We start from the raw sequence: 27,396 nt of genomic DNA, 5'->3' as shown, positions 1-27,396 counted from the left end.
CTGTCAGACGTAGTTGAATCCATTCTCAAAGAGTGCCACGTTGTTCATCGCACAACCCCGGCATACCAACTTCAAACGAATTGTCTCCCAGAATGCTTCAACCGTAAGCTCGGCGTCATGGATATAATGTACGACGCCTCCGGCAACCCGAACTGGGGCGCCACCCTAACCTTCGTAACCTACGCGTGTCACACCGCTACACAGATCACAACTGGATTTTCACCCTATTTCTTACTATATGGTCGGCACCCTTCGCACACTATCGACACAGTTGTGCCGTGCCGGCCGCATGCACCCGAGTGCGTGCCAATTTCTGTCACGGTAAGACATGCAGAAGAGTACTGCGACCTCGCGCGGGCCTTTACTTCCTAAGATCAAGAGCGCCAGAGGAGCATTTGCGGTGACGTAACTTTCACGGTTACCTTCAATGCGGGAGGGCTCATGTGACTCTCTGGCCTTTTCGCTAGCTCTGGCCTCTCTTCGAAACTAGTTCCGAAGTATGAAGGCCCTTATTTTGTCCTAGAACGCGCGTCTCCTGTCAACTATGTAATAGAACCAGTCGAGCCATCTTCAGACATGCGCCACCGTGGACGAGACATTGTCCATGTCAACTGTCAAAAGACTTATCACGACCAGCTCATCGTGGCGAGCTGTTAGATCACCGGGGGGCTTTCTTATCGCTCCCAGGAGCGATTGTAACGTAGAAGAGAGACACTGGTGGGTTCGGTGCTAGTGGATCAAAACGATAGTGAGTCGAGCGCTCTGGCTCAGCAACGGCTCTTGTGCTTAGAAGTGGTCACTGTCGTGACCGTTGACGTTGCACTGCTGCGAGCTCTGCCAAATAAACACTTCTAGTGGGCCAAAGTATCTGCGCAATGAATTTTACGACAGCTACTGATGACGGATGGGTGTCCACAACCAAACGTGGTCGCCGGGTTTATGCTGGATGGTCCATCAGCCGCTGCTGTATTGGCGGGCTTCAGCTGGTGGTGGTTGCGAGCAAGCTGTCGAGCCTCTTTGGCCTTCTGGGCGAAGTCGTCAGCATTGCTGCTTTTTATTTCGTTGTCTACCGGGGTGCACGGCGTCTAAAGGTGTTGTTACGCAGCGCCTAAAAAAACAGTTCAAATGGTGTGAATCTGGTGGTTTTCTGAACAGCAATATTGTATGCGAATGCCACGTATGGTAGAGTTTGGTCCCATAACTTGTGCTCCACGCCAACGTACATGGAGATCATAACGGCTATAGTTTTATTGAGGCGATATGTAAATACATTTGTTTGTGGGTGATAGGCCGTAGTTTTCCGTAGGTTCGTGAGGATCAGTGTGACGATCTTCTGGATTAAGTCAGCAGTAAATACAGTCCCTGGATCTGTTATTAGGACTGAAGGAGCCCCGTGACAAATTACGATGTCATGAACAAAGAACGTGACGACTTCTGTAGAGGTTCCGCGGGGTACAGTGTTTGTTTCTGCGTACCACGTTAGGTGGTCCGTTGCGACGACTGTCCATTTGTTGCCTGCGGACGACGTAGGGAATGGACTGAGAAGATCTATTCCTACCTGTTGAAACGGTGCTGGAGAAGGGGTTGCAGAATACCAGAGGGTTTCAAAGGTGGAACCTTGTGCCGCTGACAATCACGGCAGCTTCTCATGTAGCACTGAACGGACGAGAACAGCTGACTGCAGTAATATTTCTGGCGTATGCGCGCTAAGGTACTGTCGAAGCCTAAGGGTCCAGAACACGGGTCGTCATGACACGTTTCAAACACTTTTTCGCGCAGTGAAATTGGACAACGAGAATAAACGTTTCTTGGCTGTTTTCGAAGTTATTTTTATGGAGAGCGCTATTGCGGAGGTAGTACGAAGTCAGTCCGCATGACATCGGTCGTGGGCAAACAACGATGGCTTCCTGAAGGTATAGGATGAGGGAAGCAATGTACTGTCTACACTTTGGAGATGAGCCATCCCGACAGTGCCTGCTACACCAAGAAAAGGGAAGTCTTGCTCTAAGTAACTTGGCTTCAAATGTATAGGTGCACGTGAGAGACAGTCAGCGTCGTGGCGATTCTGTCCGGATCGATAAACCGCTGTGATGTCCTACTCCTGAAGGCGGAAACTTCAACGAGCGAGGCGGCTTGAGGGGTCCCTGAGACCCGCAAGGCAGCAGAGTGAGTCGTGGTAAATTACTACTAGAAAAGGTCGGCCGTAGAGGTAGGATTGACACTTGCCCATGGCCGAAACGACGGCACGACACTCCTTTTCAATCATGGAATAGTTGACCTCCGCCTTTTTCAGACTGCGGCTCGCGTAGGCTACTACTATTTCGGAGCCGTCTTGTCACTGGACGAGCCCAACGTTGCGTGCGTCTGTGTGAATTTCGCTGTCAGCATTGCCGTCGAAATGCGCGAGAACGGGGGCTGTTTGCAGCCACTTCGACAATTCTGTAAAGGTTGCTTCTTGCTCAGCTATTGTTTCGACAATCCTTGAATATGCTTCGACAAAACGACCATAGTTAGCGCAGATACCTATGAAGCATTGCACTGCCTTCTTGTCAATTGGACGCCGGAACTCTACGACGGCAGCTACCTTCTAGAGTTGTGGCCGAACACCATGGCGTCTCACTAGGTGTCCGAGAAACTTGAGCTCCTGAAAGCCAAAATGGTCTTACTCAGCCTTGATAGTCAGATTTGCTTCGCTGATTGCGATGAGTCCGTGCTTGAGTCATTCTAGATGTTCATAAAATGTTCTCGAAAGCACCACAACGTCATCTAAGTAGACTGATCATGTCTGCCATTTCAGTCCAGAGAGAACAGTGTCCATCATCCGCTGAAATGTGGAAGGCGCGGAACACAGGCTGAAGGGGAGGACTTTATATTCATATAATCCGTAAGGTGTCACAAATGCTGTGTTTTTCACGGTTACGCTCATCTCCTTCGATCTTCCAGTACCCTGACTTAATATCTAAACAGATGAAAAATTGGGCGTGGCGTAGACACTCGAGAGCGGCGCCAATCCATGGCAGAGGATGAACATCGTCTTTAATTACATGGTTCAGCCGTCGATAGTCTACACAGAAGCGTAGTGTGTTGTCCGTCTTTTTAACTAACAAGACGGGGGACACCCATGGACCTATGGGTGGCTGAATCACGTCATTATTGATCATGTCTTGAACTTGGCGCTTTATCACTCCCTTTTCCGTAAATGAAACGAGACACTGGCTCGAACAGGGCGTGCTGAGTCGTCCGTAGAAATTCGATGTTTCATTACGGAGGTGCGCTGTACTTTAGACGCTGTAGAGAACTGGCAAAGTAATAGACAAGGTCGAGTAGTTGCTCTTTCTGTCCTCCCAATAAGCCGGAGTTAATCTGAATGTGATCGTTGAGGTTGGCCGCTTTCCATGAATTACTCGAAACAGTTCCGGGCAAGGCGGCATCCGTCAGGGCAGCAATTTCATGGAGGAGAGCGGCAGCTGTGCCTATCGGTTAGTTCTGATATTCGTTGCTGAAGTTGGTCAGCAGGATCTAATGAGTGTCCGTTCTGAAGCTGTACGATGCCCCGTGCAATGCACATGTTCCGTGTAAGCATTAACGGAATGTTTGCCTCGACGATGCCTTCATAGCCGTCCAATGCGTTGCATGATATCATGGTCAGTGGGTAGCTTCTTGGTGGTACCGCTATGCTGTCATCGACGATGCGCAAGGCGTTTTCAGTATAGTTCTCGTTGCTAGCGTCGCTTGCCATGGCTTTTGCCGCAGAGAACGTCACACTCGATTTTTCCAGGTGAAATATGGCTCCATTCGCCCGTAGAAAGTCCATGCCAATTATCAAGTCCCCCTAGCAACTGGGCAGAATAATGAAGACCCCGACGTACGTAACGGCGCGAATACTTATTCGAGCAGTGCAGCTGCCAACGGCTATTAGTAGATAATCTGCAGCAGTATGAATCTGTGACCCAGTCGACTGTGAAATAGGTTTAAGTATAGCGCAAGCTCTCTGCTTATAACTGAGCCGTCCGCACCAGTGCCAATTAAAACTGTGACTTCTCCGTCATCGATGGTAACCAGTTAGAACTTGTCGTTGATCATCGGAATGTGCCTGAGCGTCGGTTCACTGTCGTCGTCGTTCTTGTGCTGATGGAGGAGATTTTATGCGCTCGGCATCAGTGGCCTTACCTTCGGAGGTCACTTGACTCAGTGTTCCAGGTTTGTAGGGCTGGCTGGACGATACCTACGAACGTCACGTGGAAACACGGGACACTAGGCGATAGGTATATGGGCAATGATGAATGGGGCTCGTGCCTTCGCTGCTTGAATGAATAATCATGACGCGCGATGAAGTTCTCTATCTCCACAAGGTGCTCATCAGGTCGTTGACGAGGAGCACCTGGATGGAACCCACGGAGGCCCACGAGCCGATAGGGACACAACCTGTAGACGTGACCAACCTCTCCGCAATGAAAGCAAAGCGGCCTGACGTCAGGAGCCCGCCAGGCGTCGCTTTTCTGGGGCCTCGACTTTCGGTGGACGGTGGAATACGACGCCTGAATGCAACTTGTCTGTTGGACGGGGCCCATGACGTTTGAGGGATCGCACAGCGGCAGTCGTCGAACCATGTCCGCCTGAGTCATTCGGACTGGCTCTCGCCGTTGTGGTACATCGTAGCTGTCAGGAGATTGGATGACTTGCCTAATCTCGTGGGTAACTATCGCTGCCACAGAAATTCGCGCTGTCACCGCATTGGTATCCTGCAATCTCTGGAGCTCTTCTCTTACCACAGCCCTGGGGCGCTATAGCATAGAACTATTCCAAACTTTTCTATTCCAATTCTGCTATGAGCCGTCCATGATTGGTCAAAAACGTTTTTCGACCGCGCCCACTTCACCTCTCTGTCACGCGACGTCACGAAAACCGCGATACCTCCCCATCTGATATGATTTGTACACACTGATTATGCATGATTTGACAGAAAAAAGACAAACAGTTTTTTCTGATTCGACCCTTTTTCGCCATTAGCCCTTGGCTATTGGTAACAAGTTTTCGGGCTGCATCCACTTCACCTGCCTGTCACGGGACGTCACAAAACCGCGCAAACTCACCGCGTCAAACCGACGTGTACACGATAAAGATGCATTACTATGCCGAACAATACTGAATTTTCTTCGGAAAAGCCACAGGCTGCCCCTTTCCGAAAGGAATAAAAGATGGCTGCCGCAGATCGCTGAGACACTGGATACTCGCACCTGCCGGAGAGCATGGGTGTATTTGCGTATAATTAAATTTCTTGCGTGGCCGTGTAACGTTTTCAAGCCCTTTCATCACGTTTACCACCTCATTCTGCCAACTCTTTGCTGAGGTTAAGTTTTAGCGTCATTCTTAAGCTTCCGTTGCATGCCGCCGCGATTTTCGACCAGCCACCACAAGCTAATTAAGGCAAAGCCGACCAATCGCAGACGCCGGCACCACCCTCTTCACCCCGTTATCGATTTTCAGTGCAAATGCTCTGCCCCAGGGAATCCCTCTTCACTTGAGCGTTCTCCTCGCCTCTTGTCAGCCCGTTAGATACGACAAGCCGGTCAGTGTAGGCAATGGTATTCGTTTTTCAAGCAAACAAAAGTGCCCTCCTATGAACGAGGAGAGCGTTTGACAAGCCTGTTCAGACAACTCTGCGGGAGACCGCCTGGTGCTTGCGTCGGTGGTTGCGCAAATTTGACGTCAGGAGATTGGAATAGAAACACATTGGAACAGTTTTACGTTATAGGGCCTTTGATTAATTCACGCAGGCCATGGAAGTGGTTTCGCGAAGTCACAGTATAGTGGAAAGTTCCATCAAGTTGCGGTCCTATTGTCTGGCAAACTGGCGAAGAACTCTGTCCATTGCTGTCGCTTCAGTGAGGAAGTCCGCAAGTCAAGTGGACGGATTTCTAATAAGCCCTGTAAAGATCCTTGCCTCACAACTCGCATCAGATATATGACCTTCTTATTTTCGAATAGTGAGGCATCCACACGTCCGAAGAGCCGAGCAACGTCTTCAGCATACGTGGTGACGCTCTTGTTTGGGGCTTGGAATCTTGCCTGTATTGCCAACTCCGCTGTCTCCTTTCTGTCCTTGTTGGTGCATGTGTCGCTCAGCTGCCATGGAAATTCATCCCACGGAGACAATGCCGCTTCATGGGTATGGAAACACGTCCTCGCAGACTCTTGGAGCACGAAGTACACGTTGCGTCGCTTGCGCTCTTCGATTCATCCGTTGCATTCGGCGACGCACTCGAAATGGTCTATCCTACCTTCCACGCCTTTAGTAGCAACTTCGTTGAATGCTATTGGCGTCTGCGGCTGGTTGATGATGAACTGTGCTGGCACAACAGCCGCAGCAGAAGATTGAGCTCTGCTTCATTGTCCGGATAAGCTCAGACAACAGACCATGCTCAAGTTGTAACGCATGCAGACGGCGGCCGGTACGTACGTGTACAGGGGTAATCTCTCCCGGACTACTCACAGGAGACGTGTCAGATGTACGCTGCGTGTCAGGCAATTGTAGCATGTAACCAGCACCGCCACCAGTAACATGTCACGAAGATAACTTAGACGGGCTCGTCGAAACTGAACAGCTTTCCTTAATGATGGCCGACAGCGCTACGCCCCCCCCCCCCCCCCCCAAAAAAAGCAACCTGTGCACAACTGCGGCCTTCGTCGTCTTCTCTCTGGCGATCGGTGCCTGTAGTGGGCAGTTGACATCTGGCAGTCGTGAGTCATAGAGGGCAGCTTACTTCACGTCAATATAGTGCCTAAAGATCAACAGGATTGCAATAGCGCATTCATGCGCAATTTCGGTGTCAACAATCACAAACCTAAGTTCATTTTGTGGGTGGGGGTATCGAGCTATATGTTTCAAAATTAAGAATGCGGAAGCCTCGTTAGGAGAGTGTGAACATTGATGGTGTGGCCGGGAAGAGCCATCGCTGTTTTATTAAAGGTGTATTTTAACATTACGTTGATTACTGACCTACGCTTAGTTCTTTCCAAATCTGGTAATATTAGGCGCATACGCAGCTCTAGAAAAATAAAGATTTGGTAAGAAGTGTCGCTCAGACTGCCCTACATACAGTGCTTCTGGCAGTCCCCCAATCCCACTGCGCCTATTTTGTTCTTTGTTCATCTAGGCTTCATAGGTTTCAGTGGTAGTCAATACGCATTTTCGGGCTAATTGGATCATGTCCGTAGTAAAACAGTGCCAGAGAACACAAGGAACCAGACTCAGAAGAACGACACGTGCACAGAGCGCGCTAACAACTTGGGGTTTATTCACTGGATGCGCAGAATAAGTGCTTGTTGAACATGTATACACAGAAGGTATGAAAATATAAGAGATGTGATAGAACATGACATGGTCAAGCCTACTATACGTGAAAAGCGGTTCCTGTCTATAATATGATGTTTTTTGCTGAGAGTCTGAAGGACGACAAGAATAACCCACGTGAATAAAATGGTACCACACTGTGAAAACGCCTGAGCATCTGTCGGGTTACCTACACTTTGATTCCGGCATTCCTGCAGGTTTTATTATGCCTCAAATGTCATAATCTGCTCAAGATCACGTATTCTTTTAATTGGTTTGTTTGAAGAATGTCGATTGTTATGTTATTTTTTCCACTCGTTTGCTTTTGTACGTTAGCCTGTCGATAGCATACGTACATCGTATTTTGAGAAAAGAAGCTCCAGGCTGAAGACTACACTAAGTATGGCCGGGACATCTCAGGGTTTTCACTTGCATAAGAGCCCACAGTTGATTGCAGACCGACCTTGCACGGAATCATGGCTAGCTGTCTGATCTGTTAGCGTTATTACACAGCTTCTGCAAACGCCCTTATTCATTGCGGCACAACACTGTACGAAGCACGCGAAGGTTACGGCATCATTTCAACGTTAGTATACCTATGGGTCAGCTTGCTTTTAGAGAGAATCTGGTCGAGTGTTATAATGGAGTACGAGGATGCTAGTGAAGGTTTCTCACCACTGCATTACACAATAATTATTAAGCGCTACCAGGCGATTAGCCCTGCTAACATCACCATAGATAGATAGATAGATAGATAGATAGATAGATAGATAGATAGATAGATAGATAGATAGATAGATAGATAGATAGATAGATAGATAGATAGATAGATAGATAGATAGATAGATAGATAGATAGATAGATAGATAGATAGATAGATAGATAGATAGATAGATAGATAGATAGATAGATAGATAGATAGATAGATAGATAGATAGATAGATAGATAGATAGATAGATAGATAGATAGATAGATAGATAGATAGATAGATAGATAGATAGATAGATAGATAGATAGATAGATAGAAACTTTGTTGCAATGGAAAAGATTTGAAGGAGGGGTGGTCGGAGCCTTTCAGTCCAGCGCCCCACTGGCCTATGCCGCCTGTCTGACATGGCTAATTAAGGACTTTTGTCCTGCTAGGTCGGAGCGGGCAAGCTGTGCCTCCCACTGCTCTATTGTAATAACTATAGGTACAACACATGCTACATGAACGCAGCTCTGTATGCAGAGGCGACAGGGCAGTGCTAGCAAAGGAGGTACGCCCTGGCAGTCGTGAACGCGATTAGCCAGCAGTAAATTAGCACGTTGGTCATGGTGGTATCCCACACCTCGGCTCAAATATTAGCAGTGGCGATCACACTCGCTCACGCGGAGCGTTCGCAAAGGGAAGCGGTCGTGGTCACGGACTCCCAGGAGACATGTCGCATGTTTCTCAAGGGGCACGTGACTGTGGCTAGTCTCGCGGTAACCCCCAAATCCTTCAACCAACATCATCGCCTACCCTGGTGCCCGGGCCACGCGGGGGTACAGGGGAACGGAAAGGCTAACGCGTTAGCTCTAGGGTTCACTAACCGAGCGTCGGCGTCCTCTTCTAACCCCAACCACCCGCACTATCCCTCACAAAATTCCACCAATTTAAATGCCAAAGCCATCCTTTCTCATCAGCGCAGAGTCCGCAGAAAATACCCGCCTTCTCACCCGCAACTTAATGGGGAAGGGGCCGCCGATTGGCGTAAAATACAGATCGGGGTATTGCCGCACCTAAAATTGCTAAACGCCATGTATCCCACTCGTTAAAGGTCCAACTGCTCTTGGTGCGGTGGCATACCTACCCTAATACATATAACCTGGCAGTGCACTAAGCACCCTCATAGGCCAAATACCAGTAACATCACCGTAAGTTTAAATGTTGCATCTCGGTCTCTCAACAATGCGACTATTGCGTGAAGAGCCCCGCGTATACGCACGTGATACTTTGCGCGGGCATGTGGTGACTGCCACGAATCCGTCTGCAGAAAGGAAGAAACTAAGTGCTTGCTGAGAAGAATAAAAAAAACTCCTGGCATGTTCGGCGCGTACGTGTTTTCACATTCGTGATGCTCCGCCACTGCTTTTCTGCATTTCATGAGCATCGCTAAGGCTAATATGGTCACGTGGTAGTGACGCATACAGAACACAGTAGCAGTACTGTGAAAGACGAAACGAACTTTTAATGGGGAAACCTGCGCCAAGAAAAACAGCCTACACTTGAAGAACGCCGAAAGCGGCGAACACACAAACAACGATCGTCAAAACCTGATCAGCGGGTCAAGCGCGTCGGCTTTTATAGATCAGTCATCGAATGTTCCAGAGTAATCACTGGGACCCGTGTGTCTTCCACAAAGTTCTACACAATTGGCGTCGTGCATACATGCAATCAGATTACACAAGGTTCGGTGACAGACAGCGGTGGAATCATCGATAACATTCCAGAAATTTTCGATACATGCAGGTGTGTCCTGCGCTGTGGGATAACATTTGTTAGGCTATGACAAGTGGCCACCCGGAAAAGGTAAACAAGTACACGTGTTATTATACTTATATTCAAATTTGTATGAAATTTTTTGGCGTGAACAGGCAGAAATTGAAAACCAGAAGTATGGCACATAATATGTATATAATATTTTTTTTATTTGTATTTAAGTACACATGTAATCCACTTTTTTTTCATTCACGCTTATTCAGGCGAATAGGAAATTCAGGAACGAGCTCAGTAAAAGTTTCTAAACAATATTTTTCTGCTTCAACTAGATTTTAAACATTAAAGATAACATCATAATTTTATGTATCCCTATGTCTGCTGCTACTAATACGCCTCAAAATAAAGCAATAAAACACAAAATCACCATGAGTGAGTACCTTCCCACAGTAAATGGGCAGCCAATTAGGCTGATGACTGTAAATAATGCGTTGTCTACTGCAGGTACGGAACATAATGCGCCGCTCGGGGCTGGCTGGAGTTCAGCTAACCAGTCGGACACCCTCACAATTTCGGCAAGCGAAGCACGGCAAGGGAGTCGCCCCTCGCCTGAGGGCGATAGCGTGGCTGCGAGCCAATGCCGTGTTGCCTTCGGTCCTGTACTTCGCCGATGACGACAACTCGTACGACCACCGCCTATTCGACCAGGTAATGACAACGTTGGTTCTGATGGCGCTATATTTCTGTGGTAATTAGCGATCTCACCCGCTTCTCACGTTCTCTCTACCAATTTCTCGAGTTTCTTACGACACTGAAGCCATAATTCAACACACATAGATATGGCGGTCTTTGTACATATCTGACCGTTGCGCCACTTAACACCACATATAATCCCACACTCACAAAAGGCACTCACGATTTTTTATATTCTCCCACGCACGCACGCGAGCACATATGCGCGCCCATTGCTTAGACTCGTGCATTGACAGACGCGCCTTTGGCAGCGTGGTCTCAGCTTCGAGGGAGGCTGTGCGAAGCACTTGCGTCGCAAATGTGAGGCTCGTGGCCATGCACTTAGGTAAAAGTTCTATATTAAAGTAAAAGACGCGTGTTTTTGAAGTTTGTACACCCGTTTACTGATTATATAGTCATAATGCGTCATATTACGAGAGTGTGCTAGAAACTCGCAATAGCACAGGTGAACACCCAGAGTGTGCTCAACATGCATATTAAAATATGATAGCGTAGTTGCCCTGGGTGTTGCCCCTTGCATGAAGGGTATTTTACTCTGATTAGTGTATGTGTACTCGTCATAATAACGCGTTCGCATGTATTTATATTGTCGTAGCTGCTACCACCTGGTTATTTGCAAGTTTTAATCGTTACGAAATTAACATATGTAATCTATGGAGCAATCGGATGGCAGATTTTTAAGGAAATGAAGCAGCATAAAAAATATTTTGCTTTAAATCTGAGTATTTTGTACATCACAGTCTCTTTTTAGGCTAATTTTATCTGTAAGAACATTCATTACTTCGCGGCACTGTTTTTTTTTTTTTAGCAATCGTGCTAATGTTTTCTGGTTACTTTAGCAATATAACATAAGAATGACATGAATCACAAACGCATTTAGTAGCAATCAGCTATTGAGCTACTGTCGGTGATAGTGAATTGTCGTTGTCTTCAAAGCCAGTTACAACCAACTGCAGTATTATCAAAACTGTTGGTTGGCTATGTCAGTGCAGGAGTTCCAAGAAAGCATTGCAAAAGTTTCGATGCCAATAATGTACAGGGTGTCCCACGTAACTTGAGCCAACACTTTACAAATGAAAGGTGCGTCTGAAGCAAATTGAACCGACTGCATACTAGTCGCAATAGCCTATAGTAACTCAGACATTTTTTTTTGTTTTCCGCATAACAGAATATTAAGTTTAATTACCCAACTTTCTGATTATAGGCTCAAGGCTCGACGTATCATACGCAGATTTGTAGATGACGTTAAGAAACCACCAATCGAGCTGTTTGCTTTACGTCTCATGTCTTCTTTTGCGGGCTGCAAAGAAAGTCCGCGAAGTATGAAGGACACGGGACGGACCGCTTGCGCAGTGGTACCGCGCTGCTCTCAAGCAGATGTTCAGTGAACAAGGTGGGCTGCGTCGTGACCAAGGACGACGAAGTGGCAGGGTGTTATGGGATTTGCAGGCAACTTTACGGACAACTCCCGTCTGATGACGGCGCAAATACATGCTGTTGGCCGAGTGATGCCGAGGAGACAAAAAACGGCCTCGCGCTTCCCTATAACCAGCCACGATGCAGCCGAAATTGTTCACCGAACGTTCGCTTGAGAGCAGCACGATACTATTGCGCAAGCCCTGCGTCACGTGGTACTTTTTCTTATATTGCGCGGTCTTTTTTTTGGAAACCAGGAAAAATAAAGGACCACGGGAGACCAACTCGGAAACAACTCGATTGGATGTTTCTGAAGGTGCTCTACAAATCTGCGTACCGTACTTAGAGTCTTCAGCTAATAATTAGAATTTTGAGTTATTAAACATAATAATTACTGAGGTATGGGGAAATATTACCAGAGTGATTATAGGCCAGTGCGAATAGTATGCGTTCAGTTCAATTGGATTCCGACGTGCCTTTCATTTTTTATATCTTGGCTCAGATTACGCGGGACACCATTTATACGGATATCCACATCATGAAAGCTACATCGTGTTCTTTTTTTGCGTTTGTTGTTCAAGTTCAAGTTTATAGTTTCATCACAGGTGCGCATATACAGAAGACATTATACAGTGTTACAGATGTTATGGTTGCCCGGGAAAGCAGAATGTGTACAAGTGCAACATATAAATTTAACATTGTGAAGCTAGAAGTGTCACCTATCAATCCATAGTATATCAGGTAGAAACTTTGTTAGGTCGTATGTGTCCTTGCTGTGAGCGATTATTTCGTTAAATTTAAATTTCTAAGAAGCAATTGGCTCAGCACAGTTGTGTAACATGTACATCTTTCGCCAACTATGCAGTTTAACGATTAAAAATGTTTCAATTGGCACTTCATGTTCATGGAGTGCAATAACATATCAAACGGCTATGTTGAATTAAAATAAAGTATTTCCAGAAAATGTGTAACACGTCAGAAATAATATGTACTTTTTACAACTTAAACAGCAATGCTCTGTAATTGCCGATCTGCATCGCAAGACGACCAATTTGCAAGAAACAAAAAAAACTTGCTGAAGCAACCAGGTTTTGCTGCCACGCTAATTTCTTAGAAGTGTTTTAGTGGGCAATTTAAAGGAATGAACTGTCGTACCTGACGAAAGAGGCATCTTGAAAACCCGTTAATGAACTCCGTGCCCTGACAGATACCAAAAAGCAGAGCAGTAAAGCGGCAGCGTTTTTAATCTTTGTGTGGTCGTTTCCATACCACTGTATAGAGATATTGAGTGGAAAAACAAAGAAAAATAAAATGCGGAGACTAATATAGTTCGTTCATAAATCCCTACAAACATTGCTTGTTTTGGTTTTTGTTATTTATTGAATATTTTCTTTTAATGGAGTAGCGCTCACCTAGTTCAATTATATACTTCAGTAATGCATTACCAAACAGTTGTATTTTTTAAGAAAAGAAGCTCTGACAGGCCACGCCACTTTGGGCACGTAGTTTGGCGGGACAACAGTGTCCAGAGAGATGAAAACATCTACACAGCTTGCCTTGTTTCGCAATCAGCGTCTTGCAGTTACGATTGGATCCCATGAGCATGGCACTCAAACATATTTTCACAATGCACGTATGATCTCTTCTCTTATAATCTATTTATATCCCTCTTTCCTGGAAGCGCTTATACGCGGACTTGATAGGCGGTAAGAGCTGTTGATTTATTATTTCCTTAGTCCGATCTCTAACTTCTCAAGCCTACACAGAAGGTTTAACCGTACAACGTATATCCTTCTATCGCTATTATAATAAGTGGCTCACATACAACCATTTTAAAAGCGTAAGCATATGTGTGCTGATACAAGGAAGAAACCCGTCCGCACTTCCGTCCATCTGTCACGTAAGACGAATCGCTATGGAGATATTAATGTATCGAACAAAATAAACTTCAAAAGAAAAACGTTGGTGGTGGTGACTTTAAAACCTAGGACCACATGTACAGAAGCCAAGTGTCTTACCGACTGGGGAACGCCCGCACTCTCCGAAAGTGAATATATCTGAACCATACGAATGTGTTGTTCCGGCGGTACAAAACAGATCTCGTAGGAGTGCGGTTTATATGAACGCCTTCTTGAAACATTCGGTGATGTTAGAATAAAAGGCGCCACTAATATCACATGTGTAGAGACGACTTCGGGCATTGTACACCTCAAGAAAATTCCGACATTCCGAAAATTAAACTCCAAACACGCCACATCCCCGACGCCTTTCGGTGGTCACCGGATCCGCCTTCCGTTGGGGCATGCCTTCGTCTACCCGAAATGCCACCGATATCTGAGGACTCATGCACTTCACATCGCACAACACGGACAGATGAGCAGAAAATGAGTTGGTAAGGATGATAACTAGTGATGAAGGCTTATATTGAACTCAGTTGACAATACTTCGACGCGGATAGATAAGGTGCTAAATAGCGACAACAGCTTACAGTGAAATGAGGAGTTAGGATTAAGTTGCTAACTACCGATTAGACTTGATAAGTGTCAGATGGAGGCCGATAAGGATGGTGACGACCGATTAGGGTAATGAGTGTTTTTATTGGTTGCATCAAGTTTCAGCAGATTTATTATTGGCTGCATGGAGTGATTGTAACACAGGAAGCGTAATTCTAGGGCTGAATGGCATGCATCACTATAGTGAATTACAGTAGAGATGTCAAATTTTTGAGCAGCGCGAACATTTGTGGCCGTTAGTTACAAATAGGCTTTCAATTCCAAATAAACGAGTTAACGAGTGAAGGGCGCAGAGCAGAAGTCCACCATATGTGGTCAATGAATTTAAAACGACGCTTCTATGGGCGATTTCAACGTTCATCATCACCTAACACAAATTTTTATTGCTCTGACAACAGCCCTTTCAGTTAGCTCTGTTAACATGGAAGCTCTGTGCTTCGTGACAGCCTATAGACCAGCTCGTCACGGCATAAAATAACCACAATCTCGTTATTACCAAATAAAATTTTCACACCCGACTCTTGGTGAAGATAAAAAAAAACGTGTGAAGGGCTGCCGGGGATGTATTTAAAAGGCCGGGCCAGCTCGTTCTTTTTACTGCGTTTGTGAAACAGTAATAACAGTAGAGGAAAGTAATGGCATAGTAATTGATTAGTGATTAGTTATTGGTTGGTTACTTTCGTGGGGCAGCAATTGGTAACCTTATTCATTAGATTTTCGAGACAAGTAATTTTATTGTAATCTATTACATTTTCTATAATGTGTGCAAGACGGTCAACGAATACGTACCGATGTTGCAGATCGTTCAAGAGAGAGAGAGAGAAGGGAAGACGGAAAGGCAGGGAGGTTCACCAGGTTCAAGGAAGGAACCATAGGGTGAACTTGGTAGCTCGTTTCCTGCTTTCTGTAAGCTACTGGCACGTAGAAATTCTTCCCAAGCAATCATGAGACGATCAGTTCAAGTGTCCGTGCATATATACATCAAGAAGCCTACCGTCTCGCATGTCACTACGTAGACCCGCTGTACTACTATCATAACAATCAGAGGCGTGTAGCACGATCGAAAGACAATGAGGGTCGCAGGGGCTGAAGACGGCAAGGTATGATACTTACTCTTAGCTATGTTGGCACTTTAGATTACAGGAATGGTGGCGTATGCGCACTGCTTTGAAATCTACAGGAAATACATTAACGAACCAAGACGACATTGTGCGCGTTGCAATGTAGACGTTCATTTTGAGAAACAGCTGGGGATTTGCTTTCTAATTCCGTGGAAGAAAGCAGCTGCCTGACAAATTTATTTTATTTTGTTACCAGTTACACCTATTCATGCTCGCGCGGTCGAGACCATCGCCACCGTCGTGCTGTGAAGGCGTCTGCAGTGCTTGCGTGGCCAACACGTGAAGTCGCGAGACGCGCGAAACGCGCTTGCCTACGAAAACGACTAAGCCGAATGCACGCACCATCACGGTCTGCGCAATCGACTCGGCAGTGGAGCCAGGGCAGCCTCGTGTAGCTGGTCTCAGCGTTCTGCGTAAAAGCGTTAGCGTTCCTTCCGTTAACTAGTATTTATTTATTTATTTATTTATATATTTCAGTACTCTCAGGGCCAGAGGCATTACAGGGAGAAGGGGCATACAAAATCGGCGGCAGTTTTCTTAAATTTGTTGACGTCGGTTATGGCAGCCATCAAGGCAGGGAGGTGGTTACAGTCATTTCCAGTTCGAGGAATAAATGAATTTACACAAAGGCTAGTTCGGCATTGCGGTATTCCTACCTTGAATTTGTGGTCAGTGCGTGAAGATATATAAGATGGAGAGAGGAGTAACTTATCTTTGGGAATAGGGTTGGTATAATAAATTTTGTGAAAAAGGCACAAGCGAAAATATTTACGGCGCAGAGAAAGAACGGGAAGACCAAGTGCAGATTTCATTGCAGATACGCTCCCTGTTCAGGAATAATATGAAACAATAACACAGTAGGCAGTGCTGCAATCATTAATTTTGTTACACGCAATAGCATGTATGCTCTTGTCCTAGTGACACCACGTTTAGGCGAAAAATTATATAACGCTTATGCGATATAAAAATTTTGGGAAGAACTCAGGTCGCGACGACTGTCAACGATAACGCGAACAGCACTCGAGCAACCTAGCGAAAAACAGTATTCTTGGTGTCACGTTTAATGATGCGAAAGCATTGTGTGCCCATTACACGAAAATGCATCGGCGTGATAGAAAGATGGCACCGAAAATAGCCAACGCCGCAGAAGTGTAAAAACATGTCATAAAATGATTTGATTCATGTCACCTTTCTCAGGAATGCTCCTCTGAACAAAGCAAATTAATACCTCCGAAAAGAAAATTTCCCTGTAAGTGGCAATCCAACCCGGGCCTCGGGGGTGTGACAGGAGCACGCTTCCCGACGCCATGGCAGTGCCGTCAAAACGTGTGCGTATATACTGCATGCGTCATTGCACACGTCGCGTCGCAAGCAAACGTTGTCATGCTTAGCGCGTTTTCAATTGGCGTTACTGAGACGCAGGTAAAACGCAGGCGAGAGCTTGTGCGGACATGGAACCCGCGGAAAAAGATATTTAACCATTTGGTTGCAACGCTTTCGCAGTCGTAAGCACTCTTAAGTGTCTCTGCTGAACATTTTGGTTACTTCAATAATCGTCTAGAATCGTGTCTGCAGGGGGTTTTTAGAGGGGCTTAATGTGGACAAAAAACACTTCGAACTTACAAAATTACATGATTTCAAGAGTAAAATAAATATCAATTACATTTCGTAATATACTTAAGCGCTTCAATATCTAAATATATAGCGACATATGCGTCTATTCTACATGAAATATATGCCGTACAGCGCCCGCAAGCTGTCAGCCACTGCGGAAACAACTTGTCGGCTGAGGGCGCCAGGTATTATTGCATTTGCCTGTAGCGTTAGGGAATAGATTCAGGTGTTGTCTACCGAGCTGCGCTTTCCTTTTGCTACAGCCCAGCAGAAAGACCATAGATGATTAGGACCAGGCTAAATAAATGAGTCGTGTTTCACTTCGAATACATTTGTCACTTGATATTCAATTTCAAACGTTATCTCTTTTATGATGAGAGAACTGCACTTTCTATATGGGTGCTCTTAGCAGCCAACACCAGAGTAATACGAAAATCTGCTTAAAACGGTGCAATCTCCGACTATAAAAAGTGGACCCTTTTGTCTGGCAAAATCATGTACCATTAGTAAGCCCCCACTTGACATGGTTAGTGTTCCTAATTTTGAGACGTCACGAGATAAACACGGCAAGTGAGCGATGCCCAAAACCCCTCGACAAATAGCAGAAGGCGAATGCCGACAAAGGCGTGGAATTAGAAATATTTGCATCGAAGAACTTGACTCGCCAACCCAGCCTTGCCAAAGTGGATGCCTAGTGAAGCTGTTGCAAAACCACAACTACAACGGCTCAGTGGGTACGCAGTGCTTTATTCCTGATGCGGATGCGTGTTTTGAGCTTGTTCTTTATTGAAACTTACGTGTGTTCTTTTTGAAAGCTGTGCGGGTGATTTCAATCAATGTATGCACTCTTCACTTTGCTGAACGTTTATACACTCTCTGCATTACGGTTGTATGAGTCATTTCATTTTGGCTTGCTTACGGCGGTAGGAGTCATTGCTGGCGATGATAGAAGCTTGTTTTGAGCTTGTTCTTTATTCAATCCGACACTGTATTTTACGTTGTTTGCATGATTCCAATGAATTTAAGAACTGTTCACTTCACTTTGTTGAGTGGTAGTAGTGGGTGTTTGTAGTGGTTGTATTACGAGGGGCATGAACCATTGCTGATGACAACCATTTTTGATCACGGACGGATACGGAAACTTCCGAGCACCGAGAAGCCTACCAGCTCCACTGTAATATACTTCCTCTGGTATTTTAAAGACCTTTTTTTGACAACGCGATGGCAAAAGACTGAATCTGTGCTTTGTATAGATGCAATACATTCTGAAATTTGGGCAATATTCCGCAGTGTTCTCTTTCCAAAATTATTTTTGGCAGATTTTTGCAGTGTACCTGGATAATAATAAACTGGAATTAGGGGTACTGACCGGCAATCAGTGACTGAAAATTCTTAGAGCAGTTGTCACGTTGCAGCATTCCGTAAAGGCTACTCAACATTAGATCATATTCACACTATCAATCAGGTGATAGAGGAATATGCGGAATATAACCAACCCTTATATATAGCTTTCATTGATTACGAGAAAGCGTTTGATTCTGTCGAAATCTCAGCAGTCATGGAGGCATTAAGGAATCAGGGTGTACATGAGCCATATGTTAAAATACTGGAAGATATCTATAGCGGCTCCACAGCCACCGTAGTACTCCACAAAGAAAGCAACGAAATCCCAGTAAAGAAAGGCGTCAGACAGGGAGATACGATCTCTCCAATGCTATTCAACGCATGTTTACAGGAGGTATTCAGAGACCTGGAGTGGGAAGAATTGGGGATAAATGTTGATGGAGAATACCTTAGCAACTTGCGATTCGCTGATGATATCGCCTTGCTTAGTAACTCAGGGGATCAATTGCAATGCATGCTCACTGACCTGGAGAGGCAAAGCAGAAGAGTGGGTCTAAAAATTAATCTGCAGAAAACTAAAGTAATGTTTAACAGTCTCGGAAGAGAGCAGCAATTCACAATAGGTAGCGAGGCACTGGAAGTCGTAAGGGAATACATCTACTTAGGGCAGGTAGTGACGGCGGATCCGGATCATGAGACGGAAATAATCAGAAGAATAAGAATGGGCTGGGGTGCATTTGGCAGGCATTCTCAGATCATGTCACGACACAGTTTATTTGGAAGCTAAGCAAAATGCCGGTTCCAAAAGAATCTTCGAATATGCTCCGGACCAACAACACTGTTTGTATATTTAAGGGGAAGTAAAAAATCTTTTCACACTAATCTAAGATGAATTACTTTGGATTGACACTTAGGTAGCAAAATTGACTTCTTCCACCAAAATTATGAAGTGGTTATTAGACATGCCCGGCAGAACTTCTCTGAACAGACCCGCGGGAAATTTTAACGAAGCGAGATAGTGAAGTCATTTTTATGCACAGGTGCTGCCATCGTATTTAGTACAAGCAAAAAAAAAAGTGGATGCCTGACACGAAAGTGGAAATAATGACCTCTGTAGCGAGATATAACGTTTTCGAAACTCCTCGGACTGTGTTTCAAGTTTATGCGGGTGCGATGTGGGCCTACGCAGAAAGCAAGGCAACTGCTGCCAAGCAGAAGAAACAGTCCTGGCTACTACTATCACAAGGCAGGTTTGATGAAGAGCGCAGCTACTGGCGGTGGGAGCGTCGCACCTCAATTGTGCCCCAGATGACCTCGACGGGAAACCGCCGGTGTTAGTTAGCATCCACCATAACGTTAGCTTGGCATTTACGGTCAGCTCCACTAACACGAGTGGGAGCACAGAGCAGCTGTGCAATAACGCTAGTGTGCGTATAGCATGCCTGCGTACGATCGACGCTCATGCAGTTGGGCCAGGAAAAGCATAACGCTGTTCTGGCTCTACCATGGAGCTTCTTGAGCAGAGCGTGGGAGGTGCGTGCTCAACAAACGATTTAACTTGGTCTGAGCATATTTCAGACATTTGTTCCTCATCATTTTCCAAGCTGTGCTTTCTGAGGCGGAAGCTTAGAGGCGCTCCAAGTAAGCTTAAACGTCTTGCATACATAACATTCATCAGATCAAAATTAGAGTACGCGTCGGTCTTATGGGACCCGTTCATAAAGAAGGACATTTACCAGCTTGAGATGGTGCAAAGGAAAGCGATTAGGTTTATTTATAACAAATACAGAAGGCTTGATTCACCTACGACACTAATGAAAACAAATAACATCCAACTACTTCAAGTACGTAGGAAAATGTCCCGTTTGTTGTTTTTGCATAACCTTTTAGCACATAAACTAAACATTTCGCATCCCACAGAACTTAAACAGTTATCGTCTAGACGAACACACCACACAGGAAGTCATTTACTGGAACCAATTTTTGCAAGAACTGAAACATTCAAACACAGTTTTTTTCCGAGGACCGTTTCCGACTGGAACTGTCTTCCAGGGGCCATCTTCCAGTCCGCTAATTTTGTTAAAGCTCTAGAAGAGCATTTGTTTGAGTGAATGAGAGCTGCATATGTGCGAAAGCATATATATATATGAATATGTACATGTGTATACATATTTTTCTGCTTGTCTGTTAGCGGCAATCTGTTAAACTGCCGTTCTTTCTTTTTATTTTTTGATGTTCCAGTGTATTTACATGCCTTGTATAGCCCCTCCTGCATGGGCCATAACTGTTGGCCTGCAGTATTCTGAAATAAATAAATAAATAAATATGCACGCACCTCCCACCTCCCACAAAAAGGACATTAGGACATTCGTCCTAATGTCCTAATGTCCTAATGTCCTTTTTGTCCTAATGAAATGTCCATTTCATTGGGACATTTCGTCCCATTTGCAACCAAAGTCAGTGTAGTTGTAGACCTTTGAAGACCGTTTGCGCTAGCAGCGCTTGCGTCGTCCATAACTGGGCAGTATGATAACAACGATGGTGACCGTTAGAAGGCTCCTCGATCATCGGTATATTGGCTATTGCAATTAGCATATTTAAACTACCGCTACTAGCGTGTGCTATTGAAAGCTTCTCTTCAGACATTGTTGTTAAATGCCCCCAACAACTATGGCGAGAAGAAGCGTCCCGTGTATATACAAAGAGGATTATTTCGAGCAGCAAAAGACATTAAAACTAAGGCACGAGCTGGGCATGCCTTGACAGGCGCGTTATTGTATTGCGACAGTGGCGACCACAACACAACGACCCCGACCACGCGCAATCACATCCAGAAGTGAAACGCTATGCCGGCTCAAGAGAGGCAACTGTAGATGTTCATAATCTCGTGTGGATGGCAAAGACTCAAGGCACAACGCGATGTGTACCGGCCTAAGGAAGTGACACAGTATGAGGACTCGTATCTAGCGCGTGTCATGTCATAGAGAAATTTTTCACAGTATAGATCTTTGCGTGTCATGTTACATTTAACTCTCTTGCTCTTTTCAATATTCTCCAAATGTACCAGCAGTGAGCACCGGAAAGTATTTTTCGCTCTTTCAACTTAGTTACTTACTATTTTATCGGTAATTAGGCTTTCTATATATAAGCATGGTACGCATGCATAGCTACTTGTAAGAGAGACCCGTAACATATGCGGGTACAAACGGAAGGTTGTCAAATGCTGCCGACCGAAGCAGTCCGCGCAGGCTCAACATCTGTGCGACAGGTTTCGGTTTTAGCAGGACATGCGAGGTGTTTCTTACACTGTGACACAGTTAACATCGCGGTAAATATCAGGAGGAGTACTTTAAGCCTTTCAGGGTATACCTCAGTTATCCACTGTTACAACATTGGGCTCTTTGTAACTCATTGCTCTGGTCTAATCTCAATTGACCCTAACATATGCTACTGCACCGCTTCTGTGGTCACCGGCTTTCGCAGAGAAATCATCTGCCTCTAAAGATTTTGGAGCCCCCATGCCGATGCCAATATAGTTGGAATATTGGTGGGGAGATCTCTTTAAAACATTTTTTTCCATGTAGAATGAAGTTGATGGCCAAACAATAAGGCCGACCTAACAAGCTGCGTCACCTATTTTTCCCCCACAAAGATCGTTGACTGGTTACATGCCATAAAGCAGTGGTGTGGTTTAGTTGGTGCACTTTGACATCGCATGATCAGCTTGAGAAAGGAAAAGAGTTCCGGTTTCTGCGAGAGCATATCTTGCTTTACGTCGCCCCCTCCCCACCTCAATTCTTCTTTAAGTGAATACATTTCGTTCGACGAATAGTTTTTTTTTCACTCAGGTGAGGATATTCCATTCTTGTAAAGGTGCATGCGCGACGTTTACTGCGATTAGCAACTTTTGCGTTGATCCTCCAGGCTTTTTTAGTCAATCTGCCAAGCTATATATCTAGCCTATTGCGCAAATCCAGCGACCCAAGTTACCTACTAGCCTCGCCACTAGGTTTGTGCTGGAGCTTGTGTTGCTGTCGCGGTCGTTACGTCGTCGTCATTACAGCTTGGTCTACCAACTATCGCGGTCGTCTTGTCATCACAACGTTAGCGGAATACAATCGTCGTAATTTCAGCATCATCCCGTTTTGAATGGATAAAGTTGATTGATTGATTGATTGATTGATTGATTGATTAATTGATTGATTAATTGATTGATTAATTGATTGATTGATTAATTGATTGATTGATTGATTGATTGATTGATTGATTGATTGATTGATTGATTGATTGATTGATTGATTGATTGATTGATTGATTGATTGATTCTCATACACTCGTCGTCATCCCTCTCTCCTTGTGTCGTCGTCGTCATGCTGACGGGTTGCACCACTGTCGAAATTTCAGAATCGTACGTAACACCATTGTCCTCATGCCTTATCCGTTCAAACGACGTCTTACCTTCTTCGTCCTTCTATGAGCATCACTGCGTCATCGCCATACAGTCGCCATCATGCCGGCATGGTCACGGCCAACCGTAGCAAACGAGTTTCGTACAGCAAAGTGGGCCGATCGCAGAGACAATGTTTGTCGCAATAGCCGAAGCGATGGAAATCTCAGGATGACTACGAGAGATTCTAAATAAACGTCTCTTAAGCAATACGGTGGGTCACTACACTACTTGAATGGCAATCGAAGAAACGCGGATGGTCATCGCTAGATGGATTCTATTGGAATTCTTTATATGTAATTTCTTTCTGTTATATATTTATGCACTCTCGCTAAAAACAAACAAACAAACAAGATGTATGGGTAGTGCTTGTGTGTTCATTTTCCACGTAACTTCGGGCATCATCAGAAAAAAAATGTCGCATATGTACTGAAACCCGTTCACCTCATATATCAATGAGAGCAAATATTTGGGAGTCATCTCTCAACCTTCGGATGCTGCTCCCACCAGAGGCCTAGCTATTAAATATCCGCTTCAGTCGTTTGAAAGCGCTTCAGCATACCTTGTGAGAATTTTTGTCTTGCCTTGGCGCAGATTGCATAATTGTAGTCCTCAAGCTCGGTTATTCGTAGCGGTGGACAATACTTCAACGAGAAATCAAACCGTTTAATGGAAAAACAGCATTACATACACTAACCATCTTTACAATTATTTAATTTACGGCACATATATTAATTTACGAGCGGTATCTGGTGAGTTGAGATTGAGTATTATCCACTAGGAACAACTTCTATGAACTACACCAGTTCTGGACTATTAATTTTCAGATTTTCCGAGGAAATGCATTGGCATTTCAGTTACTTTCATTCTTCACTGCATATACCCGCATTTGCCTCAAAAGGTAACTGCAACAAACGTGAATTTTCGCTGTTAGTTGGATGGTGCATATCCGCAAACCCATGCCATCCTCAAAATTTGTCTTAACTGGATATGCCTTGCCACGTAACCAGCTACAATTCGTTAATTGCAATGTGTGCCGTTAGGTAAATATTCTAACGTGTAATTCGTAAGTTTTCGTAAATAAATTTATTATATCCTTCGATTTCTTTTGCAAGTAATACCCACCTCTTTGAATAATCCAGCCAAGAAGTAGAGTTAGGCTATTTGCCACAGGAAATTACAAAAAAATATGTAAAACGTAAAAACGAACGCGCATACGACGCAAATGCACTGCTATGCTCAATGTTTTAGTAGTACTTCTATAGTCACTCCTACGTACCCAACTTGTGCTCCGGCATGCTGCGCTGGCTCGACAAGGTTAATTATTTGACCATATTGAGCGGCACCAATTCGCTACACCGTAGCTGCGTTGGAACCTTTCCCATTGTTCAGTGAAACTAACTCTATATAGTCCATAACTTTGGGCCACTTTGAGAAATTACTTGAAATCTACCGAAGACATTGTCTAAGCTCGGCTATACCTGTATCAGTTGGAGTTATTTTACTATAACCGAGTCTTTTCAAGCGCTTTGTCATATCCGAGCTTGATAGTTCCAATGCTACATCTTAATATAGCTTAATGTTCCAGCAAGCGACATCTTCTACGTGTGCGCCATGTTCGTTGTGCACCGTGCGTCTGCGCCTCCTTGATGTGAACGCGCAGCCAAACGTCGGCACTGCCGTCGCACAAAACCGTCGCGTACTGCCCCTACAGAGCGTCGCCGTATAATCTCAGCTGTGTGTCGAACGCAGATTGCCCTGGTGCAGCGGGTAGGCGTGTTACCCGTGGGACTGATCGGCACGTACAGCGTCAGTTCTCCGGTGGTGTCGCCCGCCGGCCGAGTAGTGGGCTTCCACGACTCGTACAAGCGGGAACGTCGCTTCGCCATGGACATGGCCGGGTTCGCCGTCAACATGCGGCTGGTTCTGTCCAGCGCGAACATCAGCATGCCCTACAAGTTGGGACAGCTGGAGACTGGGTTTCTCGAGAGCCTCGGCGTCAGCGTCGACGACATGGAGCCGCTGGCGGGCAATTGCACCGAGGTATGCACGTACGCACGTGAAAACGGAGCGATTTATGTTGCCCACAGAAGCTCGCCGAACACGATGCCTAGAACGGTTCTCTTGGAAGTGGCATTGGCTATAAAGGCGGCTAGCGAGCTCCTGTCTCAGTAGATGGCTACGGAGCAATCGTTTTTTTTTCTTGTTTTTCAGCAACAATGAACACCTGCAGAAATTTTCATCAAGTTTTTTTTTTTTCATTTGGAGATAAAGCATAAAGTCTAGGTACTGCAGTAAGAAGATCTCGCGTTCACTCTGTAATCTTTTCTTGTAAACAGATTTAAAAATGGCAACATTAAAAGCAAATCTAACCCACCAAGTTTACAGTTTCGTATGCCATAAATAAAGAGCGACTAATGCACTTTCTAGAGAGGAAAAAAACACTCGAAATATTTTTCTTGGCCTCATCGACTGTTCGTTAGATGCGTTTCTAACTAGCCAAAACTAAGCTCTTCAGTTTCTTATATTTCACGCCCGGAATAATTGTAATCACATTTTTCCCATATGTCTTCTTGCAGTTCGCTTGCGTTATTAGGTAAGGTACAATTAGCAGTGTAATGTAATGTTTATTTTCAAGAATTCTTTTTGGCTTCTTCACTGAAGTCTGAATCCTTTTATGAAGCAAAATATTTACACAACATACCAACGCGTTCTAGGTCCCAAAACCTTACGAGAGTTCACTTGCGGAAGAAAAGTAAATTTTCGCGCAATATTTGGCATGTAAGCGAATAAACCACAACAGTATTGTGCAGAAGACTCTGATTACCTTGGTAATTCAGGAACATTTAGTGCTAAGTGTCTAACTCCAATGACTGAAAAATAATGCTTACAGCATACCTATGTTAAAATCAGGATACCGTGCTGCCCTTGTTAACTAGTGCAATCTCACTTACCAGCCTTCCTTGAAGATACTATTATACCTAGCGCCCTCATACGAAATAATCACTTGTAATGCTTTAATTTTCTTTCCCACTTCAGCGTGGATTCCGCAAGCATGTATCCTGTGGCTCGCCACTCGTTAAACTAATATGCAATATTCTGTACAATATAGAGAAGGACGTTAGGGTTGAGCCAATTTCTTATGAATCAGTCGAATGCTTCCGATAGCGCGCTTCATAAGCTATTGCTGGTAAAGCTACCTACTGCGGGTGAAGCAGCTCGGATTTTCAGCAATGTGTGGGGCATTTCAGCATATTGATGGTTACATTAGAAAGAAAGCACCAGTCCTATGCTCTAATCTCGTCCTTATTCATGGCGGCCTAGTTCTTTATTCTTCGTAGTAGTCACTGAGCAAAATATCCAGAAACACTTGAGGAAACTATGCTTAAGCATAGTGCATAATGCAATAGCTACGCACATCTTGCCACGCATGCGCAAAGAATACTGCGCTTCGCTGTATTTTTCTAGCTTCTGCCATACGCGTACATACTACTATTTCCGGTAGCAACATAAGATGGCACAGTACCGACGTGGGGTCGGCCACTACAGTCATAGCATTGCTCTGTTATTTGCCCTGGATACGTCGGCTACGTGTATTTCCATTTTGAAGTCCTCATCTCAGAGGTGGACAGAGCGTTCAAATAAGTTTTATAAGTAAAGCCCCACAAGACTTTGTACAGCATATTGAGCGTTGTTAGCAATGACCATGCAGGTCGGTCTTTAGCAGTGCATCTGATTGCCGACTTTGCTGATAGTGTTTTTGAGCTCGATTGCTTCAATGTAAAAAATGACAAACACTTTCTGGCGTTTACTAGAAGCGTTCTTTTGTTGTGAGTGTTCGCAGTTTTGAGATTTTGTGTGGCTTTTAGAGCGAGGGAAAGCCTGCTGCTCCAGGAACAGTTTGTTGACGGAAATTGTGCGGTGCAATGTGTGATCACCAGTAGTGCAGGAATGCATGTAAATCTAATTTATTCGCGTGAGATTTACAAGATGCGTAATTCTCAAGTATATTCATGTCTTCATTTCGGCTATGTAGCTTGGTTTTTGCTCTCACTATAGACTCATCTCCGTAGTTACAATACGGGCACAAAACTTACTGAAGGTTTAATAAAGGGACAATTTGAAAACAGAAGCTTGAGTTGTATTACTACATTACCCTTGTAGAATGCCAGAAAATAGGCCCTTATTTTGAGAAGAGGCATGGTAAGCCAAAATAAGATGACAGCAAAAGAGGTAAAAACGAAGCCCCAGGTACAGTACCGTAGGGAGGGTGGAGTTCCGGCGCGAAATAACAATAATGTGGAGCTTTACCTTGAACAGTTTCTTTTACTATACATGCTTTGCCTCACGCAGTTAACAATAACATGGTTTTGAGACTATACTAATGAGTGTA

The 27,396-nt window shown here is 44.8% G+C and overlaps 1 protein-coding gene across 3 annotated transcripts in view; it reads left to right on the top strand.

Moving 5' to 3' along the window:
* Positions 1–27,396, top strand: part of LOC135920012 (galactosylgalactosylxylosylprotein 3-beta-glucuronosyltransferase S-like) — a 166,689-nt gene that overhangs the window by 22,763 nt on the left and 116,530 nt on the right. For all 3 annotated transcript variants that reach the window (XR_011512952.1, XM_065454080.1, XM_065454079.2), the window contains exons 4-5: positions 10,300–10,503; positions 24,756–25,046. Coding sequence is in view for 2 of the 3 variants with exons in the window: in XM_065454080.1 (XP_065310152.1) it covers positions 10,300–10,503; positions 24,756–25,046 (495 nt within the window). In the remaining variant the exon portion in view is untranslated. The remainder of the gene's footprint in view (positions 1–10,299; positions 10,504–24,755; positions 25,047–27,396) is intronic.

Source organism: Dermacentor albipictus, chromosome 3 (assembly GCF_038994185.2).
Source record: "Dermacentor albipictus isolate Rhodes 1998 colony chromosome 3, USDA_Dalb.pri_finalv2, whole genome shotgun sequence".
NCBI lineage: Eukaryota > Metazoa > Arthropoda > Arachnida > Ixodida > Ixodidae > Dermacentor > Dermacentor albipictus.
This window is presented reverse-complemented; position numbering and strand designations above follow the sequence as displayed.